Source organism: Acomys russatus, chromosome 25, assembly GCF_903995435.1.
Source record: "Acomys russatus chromosome 25, mAcoRus1.1, whole genome shotgun sequence".
Classification (NCBI taxonomy): Eukaryota; Metazoa; Chordata; class Mammalia; order Rodentia; family Muridae; genus Acomys; species Acomys russatus.
The window spans coordinates 42,686,554-42,701,993 of NC_067161.1; the positions used below are offsets into that span (position 1 = coordinate 42,686,554).

The following is a 15,440-nucleotide window of genomic DNA, read 5'->3' on the forward strand; positions in this document are numbered from 1 at the left end:
ACCCTATTTTTTGAAACTGTCTCTTACTGAGCCTGAAGCTCAACAATTGGCTAGAGCAGCAAGCCAAGGCTCCAGGGCTGAGCACACCGCTCGCTGTGTGTGCTGCCAGGCCCGGCTCCAGGGCTGAGCACACCGCTGTGTGTGCTGCCAGGCCCAGCTCCAGGGCTGAGCACCAGGGCTGAGCACACCACTGTGTGTGCTGCCATGCCGGGCTCCAGGGCTGAGCACACTGCTGTGTGTGCTGCCAGGCCCAGCTCCAGGGCTGAGCACACCGCTGTGCATGCTGCCATGCCCAGCTTTTTCACATGGCTTCTCTGGATCTGAACTCAGGTCCTCATGTTTGTGCAGCAGGCATTTTGTTTACTGAGCCGCTTCCCAAACACCTATTTATTTATATCTGAGGTATGGCCTTGAGTAGCTCAGGCTGTCCTCAAAATCTTTCTATAGCAAAGAATGAGTGACCTTAAATTTCTGACCCTCCAGCCTCCACCTCAAGAATGCTGGAACTAACAGGTTTGCGCCACCCAGTCATGTCTTCTAGGGGGCTTTGCGCACACCAGGCAAGCACTATGCCAACTGAGCCACACCCCAGCCTCCAATTCTATGGCTGTAAAGTAGTTAAAGTATTTTTTATAATGTATTCTTTTATAGTGTAACTAATGTGCTTTTTAAAATTAGAGTTATTTTACACTGAGTTTTCTCTTTAATCTGATAAATATGCCACTGAGCACAACCTAAAACAAGCACTTTGGAGATGACTTCTCTCTTCTATGTCATCTGTTTAGACAGGGCCCCAGCATGAGGCTGGAGTGCTCTAGCAGAACATAGAAGAAAATGCAGGATTTACCTCAGAGAAATAAAAGAGGGCTGACTCACAGGAGAGAATGTCAGCCAGGTAAACAGTCCCACTGGTCAGCACTTCAATCTGGTATTTACAGAAATGGTGACTTCGCAGAAACTCACTAAAGTGCCTGCACGTGGACAAAAAGAAAACATTTGAGGGAAAGACCAAGGAAAGAGCATAACTGGAAAAACTACTCTTTCCAAAACTATTCCTAGCAAATCTTTTTTGTTGTTTTTTTAGTGGTTTTTTGAGACAGGGTCTCTCTGTGTAGCCCTGGCTGTCCTGGGCTCCCTCTGTAGACCACACTGGCCTCTGCCTCTCCAGTGCTGGGATTAAAGGTGTCCACCGCCATCACTTAGCTTTGCTCTTATAGAATCTTAAAGGCCTAGACCAAGGCTGCCTTATTTCCAAAGTGTTGCTCCTGATTCCTTTCAGCTTTAAGCCACCTCTCAATGATTTGTAGCTTTCTCCTGATAGTTACCACATGCTACCTCATATTACAGTAACCAAAGAACATGGCCTGTTTTTTTAATTAAGTTGTAACTTCCTTCAAGGCAGATACTGTATCTACTTGTGGCCCTGTACAAAACATGTAATAAATACTGAGTGAAAGAATGAATATACAGATTTTTAAAGGCACACAGCAATAATCTGATGTCAGGAGACAGTGTGTTACTATTACTGAGTTACAGAGCATAAACTGAAGGCATAAACAAATCAGATGCCCACCTGAAGACATGCGTTACTAAATTAACAAATTCTCAGGCATATACTATAGTCTCAATCACCCCAAATGACTTTATCCAATTGACTTAACTTTTCAAAAGTGCGGTGTTTAGTTAAGTGAAGTCTATTTTCCAACCAGGAGCCAGAATCCCCAGGAATGCTAATGTGAGAATATGAACTTACTCTTGCTCCATTGCACTAAAGACTACAGCCTGTGCCAGAACGAAACAGTTGGGATCCACCTGGCCATCTTCTCCACAAATCTTTGCTGTGAAAGAAATAGCAATTGAATTTCTACTAAATTCAAGCTATATCCCCTTAAATCAAATTGGGAAATAATAGTTAAGGTATACACATGAAGTTTTCAATGGAACTAAAAAAAGGCTGGCAAGATGGCTCAGTAGTGCGCTTGCTGCCAAACCTGCTGATTACTCAAGTTCAATACCCAGAATGCATGTGACGGAAGAAGAGAACCAATTCCCAAGTTTGTCATCCAACCTCTACTGTGGCATATGCACCACCCCCAAATAAATAACTAAATAACTATCTAAATTTAAAAAACAAGGAGAAAATATAGGTAATATCTTTTTTTAAAAAACATTAAACTTATTTTATTTTATTTATTTTTTATTAATTTATTCTTGTTACATCTCAATGGTTATCCCATCCCTTGTATCCTCCCATTCTTTCCTCCCTCCCATTTTCCCCTTACTCCCCTCCCCTATGACTGTTCCTGAGGGGGATTACCTCCTCCTGTATATGCTCATAGGGTATCAAGTCTCTTCTTGGTAACCTGCTGTCCTTCCTCTTGAGTGCCACCAGGTCTCCCCTTCCAGGGGACATGGTCAAATATGAGGCACCAGAGTACATGTGAAAGTCATACCCCACTCTCCACTCAACTGTGGAGAATGTCCTGTCCATTGGCTAGACCTGGGTAGGGGTTCGAAGTTTACGGCCTATATTGTCCTTGGCTGGTGCCATAGTTTGAGCAGGACCCCTGGGCCCAAATCTGCCTATCATAATGTTCTTCTTGTAGGTTTCTAGGACCCTCTGGATCCTTCTACTTTGCTATTCTCCCATGCTTCTCTCATCTAGAATCCCAATAGGATGTCCTCCCCTCTGTCCCAGTTTCCTGGTAAGTGAAGGCTTTCGTGGGACATGCCCCTTGGGCTAGTATGCAGATAAAAGTGAGTATATACCATTTGAGTCTTTCTGCTTCTGGGTTAATCATTCATTATGATCATTTCTAGCTCAATCCATTTGTCCACAAATTTCGGGAAATAGGAAATAGCTTGGGACATGGAAAATCTTTTGAGGTATGCATATAGAAAACACGCCTTTAATCCCAGCACTCGGGAGGCAGAGGCACGCAGATTGCTGTGAGTTCGAGGCCAGCCTAGCCTACAAAGCAAGTTCAGGACAGCCAAGGCTACATAGAGAGACCTTGCCTTGAAAAAAAAGAAAGAAAGAAAGAAAGAAAAGAAACCACACCAAAACACTAAACAAGACAAGCATACATTAGATGGCTCTAAAAACAAAATGAAAAGGCAAAATGGGCATAGGACAAGAGATGGCTCAGTGGTTAACAGCACATACTACTCTCCCAAAGGACTCAAGTTCGGTTCCTAGCACCCATGTCAGGCAGATCCTAACCATATATAATTATGACATCCTCTTCTGAACTCCAGACACCTGCACTCACATGCACACATCATCACAGTACACACACACACACACACACACACACTTTAAAATAATCTATTTTAAAGTCCGAATATGGCTGGGCGGTGGTGTTGCATGCCTTTAATCCTAGCACTTGGGAGGGAGAGGCAGGTGGATCTCTGTAAGTTCGAGGCCAGCCTGCTCCACAGAGTGATTTCCAGAGCAGCCAAGGGTTCCACAGAGAAACCCTGTCTCGAAAAACCAAAGCCAGGACAAAGTATGATAATTAAAAGATTACCCAGCCTGGTCTACAAAGTGAATCCAGGACAGCCAAAGCTACACAGAGAAGCCCTGTCTCGGAGGGGGGAAATAACATTAATTAATGGCCCACATCCCGAATAAAAACTGAACCAAGGACATGACAGATAACTCCAAAAGAACAGAGGTGGGTGGTACTCTTATCATTACCCAGCCATCAACCTGCTTTTTTTATTTTAAAAAAACAAAACAACGGGAGGGAGGACTGACAGAGCCAACTAAGCAGAACCGAGGGGCCTGTGGCAACTGGGGCTTCAGCCAGGAACCATGCATGGGCTGCCTGGGCCCCCTGCACACATGTAGCTGATGGGCAGGCAGAAAGGCAGCACAAAACTGCTTCAGCAATTATATATACACAAATCAAATGCTTCAGCAATTATGTAGAGATTATAATATATATAAAATATACACATATCTAATAATTATGCTAGTTAGGGCAGAGGAAAACTGATACCACTACTAATAGGCGTATACACTAGTGTATCTTTTACAGGGCAACTTGGCAATTGCTACATTAGCTCTCTTTTGGAGACAGGCACTATGAAGCCCTGGCTAGTCTGTAATTCTCTGTTGACTAGACTAGCCTCAAATTCATAGAGATCTCCCTACTCCTGCCTCTAGAAAAACAAAATATGTTTAATCAGTAATAGTATTTGTAAGATTGTAACCTAATGAATTACGGATTTAAATTTTAAAAGTGAGTGTTACAAAGAGAGCTGCCTAATAAATACCACTAGAAAACCCCTGAAGCAACCGGTCAGTTCTGCTCTTTAAAGAGGTTTCTGAAAACTCAAGGGTCAGTCATCCTGATCCTTGTATTCACCGCTCTCCAGACAATACTCAGCTGTGACAGGGATGTGTGTGGTCGGCTTTTAAACTCCTGCAGTCTCTGGTGTATAAGAGTCTTTGTCCTATGCTTATGAGATAACCAGGACTTAGGAACACCCTGAGAGCTTCAGGAAGGGCCTGGTCACCACAATGCCTGGGGCCTATAAACACGGCCTGTGAGAGGGTTGGGGTTTTCAGTGAAGGGGACTGAAGGCAGGGTGATGAATCACACTTAGCTCTGCTCACACAATGAACTGATTAAAACCTACAGTACAGGCAGGGCTGAGAAAGACATCAACACCCATACAGAGGGTGGAATACATGTGGAAAAAGTAGGAAGCTCTGTGGGTCCTTCTCTGATTTGCCCTGTACATAGCTATCCATTGACTACGGACCTGCATCCTTTGTAAATACCCTTTATAATAAATTAGAAAATCAAAGTATTTCCTTAGCTTCTACAAGCTGCTCTAGCAAACTAATCAAACCCAAGGAGGGTGAATAAGAACCAGCAATGTGGGCACCAACCCCCAACCTTCTCAGAAGTGGGAAGTCCTGTGAGGCCAAGCCCTCAATCTGTAGAGTCTGACGCTGTTTCCAGGTAGGCAGTGACAGAACTGAATTGACAAAGGAGACATCTAAGTAGCATCTGCTAGAGAAACACTTGCTTAAGTGGGTGTTGATAGGGAAAGCCCCATGCACCCGGGGTCACAGACTCGTCTCACGACTGTGGAAGTATAGCAGGAGAAACTAATGTCTCCTGTGTCTTTACTACATCACGTTTCTCCCCCTCCAGCACGTAACACCCCTTCTATTCTCTTTGCTGAGAACTTTGCTTCCTCCTTCACTGACAAGGCCAGAGCAATGAGAAGATTATTTCCCTCTCCTGTCGCGTGCATCTTCACCCCCACAGAGTGCATCTGTTCCTATCACTACAGATGAACTCACCTTTCTTAATTATTTTATGTGTATGTGTAATATTTTGCCTGCAGGTCTATATATGTGCATTGTGTGCATGCCTGGTGCTCAAGGAAGCCAGAAGAGAGCAATCGAATCCCCTGGAACTGAGTTGTAGGCAGTTGTGAGCAGCCATGTGGATGCTGAGAATTGAACTCCCGTCCTCTGTAAGAGCATCAAGAACTCAACCACTGAGGCACATTCCAGCCCACATGAGCCATTCTTAAGTCTTACCCAAGCAGCCTTCCATTCCAGCTCTGAAATTCCATACTTTTGCTTCCACAAGCCTTTCCCCTTAACTTTTGTTTCACTGCTATCTCGTTTTCACCAGCTGCCTGGGGGTGCTAAGCACATGCTCCTATTTAAATGTGATAACACACTTATGTGGTTGTAAGACATTTACTTTAAAAACAAAACCAAAGAGCTTGTCCTTGACTTAACATACTCTTCATAGCAATATGGCTCATAAGAATTTTTACTACTTCCTGTTCCATTCTTCCTACTTTCTTTAAATACTCTTTCTTTTTTCCTTTGAGATGACAGTCTCACTTATGTAGCTCTGGCTGTCTTAGAACTTGCTGTGTAGACCAGGCTAGCCTTGAATTCACAGAGATCTGCCTGCCTCTGTTTCCTGAGTGCTTGCATTAAAAGCATGTACCACAATATTTGGCTCTATAAAGACTTTTTTTGTTTTGTTTTATTTCTTTGAAATAGGGTTTCTTTGTGTAGCCTTGGCTATCCTAGATTCACTCTGTAGACCAGGCTGGCCTCGAACTCACAGTGATCAGCCTGCCTCTGCCTCCCGAGTGCTGGGATTAAAGGCGTGTGCCACCACACCTGGCCTTCTATAAAGACTCTTAAAATCAAGTTTCATCTATAGTTTGCTATTACTAAGATGAGGCGTGTATATGGGGCAGCCAGATCCTCTCAGTTTTTAGTGGTCCCCTTATTTAATGCATCAGCATCATTTAGCATCATCTTCTCTCCCTCAAATCATATTCTCACCTGTTTTCACCATCCCAACACTAGGATTATTTTTTAAAAACAACTTATTTTGTGTGAATAAGTGTTTTGTCTGCATTTATTTTTGTGTACCACATACATCCCTGGTACCCACAGAGTCCAAAGAGGGCAGCAGACGTCCTAGCACTGGAGTTACAGGTAGCTGTGAGCCATTGTGTGGGTGCCAGAAATCAAACTCAGGTCCTCTGACAGAAGAGCAGTGTTCTTAACCATTGAGCCATCTCTCCAGGCCCACAGAGTTTTCTTTTTAAATTTTTTTATTTTTGTGGAGTGGGTGTGGGTGTGGGCATATGGGTGTGTTGTGTGTTTTACATGTGTGCAGTAACCTCAGAAGCCAAAAGAGAACATAGGGTTCCCTGGAGTTAGAGTTACAGGGTACTGAGAAGGGAAACAGGGTCTTCTGATGGAACAGGAAGTGCTCTTAACCACTTAGCCATTTCTCCAGTGCCTCTTCTCCCCGTTTTTAAAGTTTGTGCCAGAGAGAATGTATCTGTTGACACAGTTTTTGTCTGTACATACATATGTATGATGAAAATACATTTCTGAAATGTTTGTGTGTGGGGGAGGAGGGATGTGAGCTCCTAAGAGATGGCTAATGTCAACTTACTAAATGAAAGCACTATCACAGACAGCATGGTGCTTCACGCTTTAATCCAGCCCTCAGAAGGTAAGGCAGGCAGGCCTCTGCACTTAACCTGTCTACATAACAAGTTCTGGCCGCTAGAGCTGTGCAGTGAGACCCTGTCTCACCAAAACAAAAATGAAACAAAACACAAACAAACCCTTCATGCCATGTCCTTGAAAGCACCTAATTTCTCTACTCTCAAGCTTCCTCATTTACAAAACAGTAACTATATTTATCACACGAGATTCTTATTACATGCATTTATACATGGAAAGTCCTCTGGATACTGCCTGAGACATACTCAGCAGTCAATACAAATGCTGTTGTTATTGATCCCACTCCAAGACTCTGAGTCAACATGCCAGAGAGAAGTGCGCTAAATCAGATAAAAGAAAAGTACCTCGAGGGGCTGGAGAGATGGTACTTTCTGCTCTTGCAGAAGACCTTGGTTTAGGTCCCAGCACCCACACGGAGGCTCACAACTGCCTATAACCCCAGGTCCGGGGGATCAAATGCTCTCTTCTGACCTCTGTGGGGCCCTGTATGCACATGGTGCATACTCAGACACACACACTCTACATAGTCTTCTTGGGGCTGGAGAGATGGTTCAGCAGTTAAGACTACTTGCTGCTCTGGCAGAGGACCTGGGCTCGGTCCCCAGCACCTCAGGACTACACACAACTGCCAGGAGCTCCAGCTCCAGGAGCCTGATGCCTCTTCAGCCTCTGTGAGTTCTTGTACTCATGACACCCCTCAATTCATGTGTGAACACGCATATACACATAAAAATCGTAAAAAAATTTTTGGCTAGGTGTGGGGGCATGTGCTGTTAATCCCAACACTCAGGTGACAGAGGCAGATGGAGCTCTACAAGGCCAGCCTTCTCTTCCAGGCCAACCATGGCTATATAGTGAGACCCCATCTGAAAACAAAATAAAAAGCCCCAATAATTAAAGGGGTAGTTAAAGGGGAAAAAAAACTCCTAGTCAATAACCAAACTAGCCAGCTCTTCCCCCAGGACTTCAAGCACTACTTACCTATGATGTCGTTTCTCATGGCTTCTGTAATCGGTATTGGTTTAGCAGCATCTGGAGATATATATTTGGTAAAAGTATTCACTGCATCTTGTTCTATACCTACAAGGAAAAAAGAGGACAACTTCAAATCCCAAATGCAATCTGGATCACTGAAATGGACTGTGTTCACAACAGCAGGGTGCTGTTTGTTATGTGGTGCTATTACAAGTCAACTTCCACTGTAGCAAAGCTATCCTTTCACTGTGTGGCTCACAGAACAGTGTGTCAATTATTTCTTCCAATGTCTGTATCAACTACTAAGTTTCTTAGCTATGATGATCCAAACATGTTCTCTTTGTGTCTCTTCTCCAGAGTCTCAGGTTGAAATATTTGCACAGTAATATAACCATAGAAGCTCACCAATCTTTATAAATCTACATTTATGTTTGAGACATTTAAACACAGAGTCAAGGAACCATGGACTGAACCCTATGAAACTAGGGCCAAGATAGACCATCTCTTCCTTAGTTTGCTACTGTCGAGTATTGTTAGCTGGAAGAAAGCACATCATTTGCTTTATCATGACTGAACTTTGGTAGGTCAGACATCTCTAGAGAGTCACCTGTTTATTTCAGATTCGCCAGTTCAGGGGACTATAGATATTTAACGTATATCTTTAAGATGCTCTGAATTTCCTCAATGTCTGTTGTAATGTCTCCCTTTTCGTCCCTAATTTTACTAATTTGGATCCTCTTTTTCTTCTGATTAATCTAGCTAAAGAACCAATTCTGTTTCATCAATTCTCGGTATTTCTTTCACTGACTTCAGCCCTGATTTTGGTGGCGAGCCTTAGCCTTCTTTCCAGCTCTCAGGCCTGATCTTGATCTCCTCCTGTCTGTTGTTTGGGCTATTGATAGCTCCTGTTTTTCTAAGGCCTTTCTGTGCATCATTAAATTAGTAGAAAGTATCTCCCAATATTTTTTTTTTTAATGTAGGCACAGGGTACTCTAAGCTTTTCTTTTAGCAGTACCTTCATTGTACCTCCTGGGTGCTGGTTGTGTTTTCATTTTCAGAAGTTCGATTCCAGGAATTTAAAAACTTTCCTCCTTTTTTTTTTGAGACCGGGTTTCTCTGTGTAACAGAGCCCTAGCTCCTGAACTTGCTTTGTAGACCAGGCTGACCTCAATAAGAACTTTCTTCTTGAGGTCCAGGAACCCTATAAGAAGACCATCAAGGCTGGCGGCGGATCTGGACCTAGGGGGGATCTGCTCAAACTACTGTACCAACCAAGGACAATGCATGCAGTAAACCTAGACACTCTATTCAGATCTAGCCAATGGACAGCAAATTCTCCACAGTTGTATGGAAAGCAGAGGCTGACTCTGACATGAACTTGGGTGCGCCCTATTTGACCACCTTCCCCTTGGTGGAAAGGCCTGGTGGCACTCAGAGGAAAAGAAAGCAGGCTACCCGGATGAGATCTGATAGGCTGTGATCATATGGTGGGGGAGGACGTCCTTTTCTGTCACAGGCCTAGAGGAGCTTAATAGAGTGAAAAAGGGAAGAAGAGAGGAATGGGAAGATACAAATGAGGGAATAACAATTGAGATGTAATCTGAATAAATTATTTAAATAATAAATAAATAAATAAAAACGTTCTTCTTAGTTTCTCCTTTCACCTTCTTTGATACAATGGTGTGCTGTTCAATTTGTTTACTCTCTATCATTTCTACTGTTGATATTCAGCTGTATTCCATGGTGTCAGATAGACTGCAGGATGTGATTTCAATTTTCTTAATTTGTGCCCCACTATGTGGTTTGTGTTGGGCTGCTTGGAAGAAGCTGTATTGTCTGGGTGGAATGGTCTATAGATCTGAATGTTCAGTTGCTGGAGGAATAATAAAAAAGTTGCATATATACATAAGGAAATATCATTCAGTTAGTAAGAAGAGAGAAAGCTGAGGCAAATGGACGGAGGTGGAAGCAATCATTCTTAGTGAGGTAGCCCAGACCAAGAAAGACAATCAGCACACACATGCTTTCCCTGATTTGTGGTTATTAGCTTTGAATCTTCAGACATGTGTGCCTTATTTGGAATACCCATATGTCAGAAAGTGAATAGGAGCCATGGAGGAGGGGTGCTTTCAAGGGAGAAGAGATAGAATACACTGTTATAAGAGGCTAAAAAGAAATGATGGTACCAGGAAGAATTAAACTGGGTGAGGTAAGGAGGGAAGGACAGAAAACGGGATAGGAGGGGTAAGTTCACTAAAGGCCTTTTGAAAAAGTCATATGGAAAACTACTACCGTAGAGCTTCCTAAAAATACATATATACATAAGAAAGTAAAAGTGGGTTACCCTATAATGATGTGACACAGCTCTACTGTACAACACCATGGACACACAAAAAGCGCAAAGGCAGGCATCGCCATCTCCTTTGGAGTTGTCCAGTTAGGTCCCATAGACTGCACCACACATTAAAGGTTATTGCCCTTGTTTAGCTTTCAGTTACCTCCAAACTTGGCAGTGAGACTCTATTATTGCTGAAGGCACCATATATTCAAGTCCTAGAACATGTAGATACCAAGCTGGTACCAACCTGGAAACGTCATCCCCACTGACTAACCGTTTGCAGTGATGGCGGGCACTGCACACTACTGGAGGAGAAAAGCAATCACCAATCTCATCTAGCTATGAACCCAGTGAGCTGCAATAATGAATGGTTTGGTAAGACATGGCCACCAGTGCACTAGTGTCACGACGATCACGGATGTAACCAACCACTCTCCAAGGGATTTAAGGCCCACTTTACAATATAAAACCCATACCTGCTGGGTAGCGGTGGTGCACACCTTTAATCCCCGCACCTGGGAGGCAGAGGAACCCTGTCTTGAAAATAATAATAATAACAACCACCACCACCACCACCACCCATACCTGGTGCCCTTACTGGGCCAAGAACCTACGGCTAGACAAGTCGTACGCCCTAGAGGTAAACCTACTGTAGTTCTGCTACCAGACGGGCACAGCAGCTGACTCCTCATAGGATCAGTGCATCTCTCAGTCTTTATCAAAGACTCACAACAACTCAAAACAATAATTAAAGGGCGTCTACAAGATGGCTCTGCAGGGATCCATACAGTAGCAGTTGCTCTCTCATCTCCATGGGTATGCGGAGGTCATTTATACACACATACACACACACACACACACGCACGCATATAAATAAATGAATGCAATATGACTTAAAAAAGAAAAAGGAACAGAAAATTCCTTAAAATATCCTGTTTTGTTTATAAAAGATATATATTTTAGGGTCTATGATGGACCAGAAACTAGAAAAAAGAACTTTCCTAGGGATGCTTTAAGCACTAAGTTACTCAATTTAGCAATTCAACAATTAGCTTTTAAAATACTTAAGGTGGTTACTTTTCCCAAGGACCCAGGTTTGATTCCCAGAATCCACATGGCAGCTCACAACTGGCTGCAACTTCCTTTTCCAGAAGCTCCAATGCTCTGGCCTCTGATGCTCTGCACAGGCATACTTGAGACAAAACATACACCACAAATTATTAAAATACCTGAATCCTCAGACCTTGTCTTTCACCTCAAAACTGACCTTCAACCAACTACAACAAACAATTAACTACAATGAGCCCATCCAAATAAATATATCTAGAACTTTACTATTTCTTTTAACTAAGATATAACTTTGTTGTTATTGTTGTTCCATTTTGTTTGTTTTTCTGAAAATGATATATTTCAGGAACTGGAGAGATGACTGAGAGGTTAAAAGCACTTGTCCCTGTTCCTGAAGTCCTGGGTTCAATTCTCAGCACCATGTGGTGGCTGACAACCATCCATAACCTCCCACCGGGGGATCCAATAGGCACACGTGTGGTACACACACACACACACACACACACACACACACACACACACACACACGTAAAACATTTTTTAAATGATAGATTTCAGAATACTAAATTTTAAAATATAAAAGATGAAAGCTTAAGTAATAAAAAAAGTCTTCAGATATCTCATAAGTTGTATAAAAATTTCCCCCGAGTGGTTAGACTGCGACTTCTCCACTTACCACTCATCTTGGAAATGAGACGTACATCAAGTACTCAGGAGTAAACTTACCAGCTGGGCGGTGGTGGCACACGCCTTTAATCCCCGCACTCGGGAGGCAGAGGCAAGTGGATTGCTGTGAGTTCAAGGCCAGCCTGGTCTACAAAGCGAGTCTAGGACAGCCAAGGCTACACAGAGGAACCTTGTCTCAAAAAAAAAAGGGGGGGGGGGGCAGGCATGGTGGCGCACGCCTTTAATCCCAGCCTGGTCTAAAAAGTGAATCCAGGACAGCCAAGGCTACACAAAGAAACCCTGTCTTGGGGGGGGGGGGGGAGTAAACTTACCACAGAGTTACTAACTAAAAGACTGAATTTACCACATGAAGTAAACAACTTTTTCCTATTGTTTTAAATCATTGGCAACATTTTTATGAACAAAAACAAAACTTCAGAAAAGCTGAAGCCTTGGAGCTAGAAAAAAAATGGTAAAATGGTTAGAAGGCCTGGCTGCTCTCAGAGGACCGGGTTCAATTCCAGCACCCACATGGCAGCTCCCAACTCTAACTCACACATGTAGTATTCAGCAAAGAACATTCCACACCAGGATGGGAATCCAAAGACTCACACTGAGTCAGATCCACCAGAACTGTACATGGGAATATCAACAAAAGACAGAATCAAAACTGGAGTGAAGAAAACAGGAAACTACAAAATAAGTAAATAAAATCATAAAAAAAACATTTCAAGAAATAATTGAGAGGCTGGTGGTAATCTTAAAATGCCTGTCCCCACAGCCTGTGATCCAATCCCTGGAGCCTACCGTGGAAACACGGGCTAACCTACAAACCCTTCTGACCCCTACATGTACAGTGGCACTTGCACGCCCACAGTCACATACATTTATACAGAGTAGATGAAGATGTTATGAAACTTTAGCAACTTTCCAAGATCAAGTAACACACTAAATTTGATTCATTAGCAAACCAGACCTGTCTTCATAGAGATGCCATAAGCTACAAGCATCTGAAGCAATCAGCCAGCCTTTGAGAAATAAAAAAGAGAGGATAAAAAAGATAAAAAGTCTGGATAATGAGAATTCTAAAGAGCAGTAATTACAAAAATGAGAATGTGGTGCAATTTCTTAACTAAAAGAATAGGAAAGAAGAAAGTGCTGTCTTCAAAATGCCCACGTTTAACTGGATGTCCTCACTCGCCAGACAGCCTAGGGAGACAACTTTGAAACCCAGTTTTCTCAAGGATAAACGGGATATCAATCCCTGTTCAACACAGCTGTCATGACAAATGAAATCCAAATATATACTTAGCACAGAACTCAATAAACGATATCTACCAGCAATCTGAGAAGTAAGATGAAAAAAACTGCCCTACGAGGTGTGGTAAGACGGTGATAACTGAGGACTGAGGCCCAGAGATCATCTACTTGGACAGTGTACAAAAAGCAGCACACTGTCCCGCCGGCCAACGGCTGCACATAGCTACAGTCACTCAAGATAGCCTTCCTGCTCATGTTTCACACCCTGACTACACTCGACCCTCCAAATCCTCCTACATTTTAAACCAGAGGAGAAAAGCTACTGTTCTGACCCTTTCGCTCCTTGTTTTAAGTTCTGCAGCACTGTGATGAGACCCAGACATCACATACTTACTTTTCATTAGTTTTCCTGATAGTTCTCTCAGTGGAGAAGAGGAGCTGTTTCTACTGGCCACCACTGGAAGTCTGGAAGAGGATTCTGGGGCGTCCATGGAAACTGGATGAGCTTCTGGTCTGGCCGTTTCAGGACGGAGAGAATGGGCACTGTGGCGTTCCTGGGAGAGCAGCAAGTGGTTCTGAGTGTTCTGAGTTCTACTACTCAGGTCAACTCCTTCTGACTGAGTCACAAGCAGGAGGGCTGAGCCAGAATCCCCCAACCTCCTGTCCAGAGACTCAGCTACAAAAGATGCTGTAGATTCCTGGTTTTTTGATGGGGAGACAGGCTCAGCCAATGAACTCTGCTTCACTGTGTTTAAACTGTGTGCTCTTATTCGGGACCAAGTTGTAGAGTGAAAACTTTCAGCCTCTAACCAGAATTTCACCAGGTGCTCCATTCTCCGAAGCTCCATAAACTGAAGGAAATACGGGAGGACAACAGTGTCACGCAAGACTTGTTCAAGGGTCTTTGAAAGGCTTGATTTGGTCTCTTGAGTTTGATAGTCAAGACAGGATCTGCCTAAAAGACAGAATCAAATGAATCAGCCATTTGGTAACAATTTCCTATCTAAAGGTAGCCTACCAGTTTTTCTAACACTGTAATCAGACAATACTTCCAAACTGGCTACTTCCCAAAATAGTCTCCACTCATTTAAACCAGTTACCCCTAGGAGTGGCCATTTCCCTCAGGCCTACTTAACATTCAAATTAGCAAACTCTGAATGTGTTTTAATATTTTTAACTCACTATTTTGATTAGTATCTCCCTGAGTATTACTGAAGTGAGTGTGTGTGTGTGTGTGTGTGTGTGTGTGTGTGTGTGTGAGATATTAAGTGATCAAATGCATTTCTCCTGTAAACTGTTCATTTTTTTTTTTTGATATGCCTTATATTTACATGAACACAATACAACACTACCTCATTATACTTGTAGTTTTTTGGTATTTTGTTTTGTTTTTTCGAGACAGGGTCTCTCTGTGTAGCCTTGGCAGCCCTGGACTTTGTAGACCAGGCGGCCTTGAACTCACAGCAATCCTCCTGCCTCTGCCTCCTGAATGCTGGGATTAAAGGCATGCGCCACCATGCCGGGCTCAGAGTTCAGTATCTTATGACTAGATTCTCACATGTTTTATCAAGTCTGTCATTGATTAGAAGATAAGAAGTGGCAGCCACTTACCTAGGTCCCCAAAATGAGCAGCTTCCATGTGGCTTGGCTGTTTCTTAAGTGTTGCTGTCCTGCTACTTGAAAAGGAGTCCATGTTGGCAGAAATGACATTGATTGCAACATGACTTGGTCCTGCAGCTTCCAGCAAGGCATGATTTTTAGTGCTTTTTTGTGGGGAATGTACGGTGACTGAAGCTATAAATTTTGGGGGGGAAAATCTAAAGTTAAACACAACTTGATGACCTAAAACCCACAAACAGGCTTTAAGGAAACTTTACAAAATTAAATTTTCTAACACTTAAGCAACACTCAAATAATAGTTAAGGGGCTAAAAAGATAGCTCAGTGGCTGCTCTTTCAAAGCACGCTGGTTCAAACCCAGCATCCACATGGAGACTCACAAACATCTGTAACTCCAGTTCCAGGGATCTGGTGCCCTTTTCTGGCCTCTGTGGGGATACAGCACACAAATGATCCAGAGACACACATGTTGCACATA

General features: G+C 43.0%; 1 protein-coding gene across 1 annotated transcript in view; it reads right to left on the reverse strand.

Moving 5' to 3' along the window:
* Akap10 (A-kinase anchoring protein 10) overlaps window positions 1-15,440 on the reverse strand; it is a 56,239-nt gene that overhangs the window by 26,863 nt on the left and 13,936 nt on the right. Inside the window, exons 3-7 of the mRNA XM_051167311.1 lie at window positions 14,955-15,137; window positions 13,738-14,298; window positions 8,018-8,116; window positions 1,754-1,838; window positions 848-971 (exon numbers count right to left, since the gene is read on the reverse strand). Coding sequence (XP_051023268.1) covers window positions 848-971; window positions 1,754-1,838; window positions 8,018-8,116; window positions 13,738-14,298; window positions 14,955-15,137 — 1,052 coding nt within the window. The remainder of the gene's footprint in view (window positions 1-847; window positions 972-1,753; window positions 1,839-8,017; window positions 8,117-13,737; window positions 14,299-14,954; window positions 15,138-15,440) is intronic.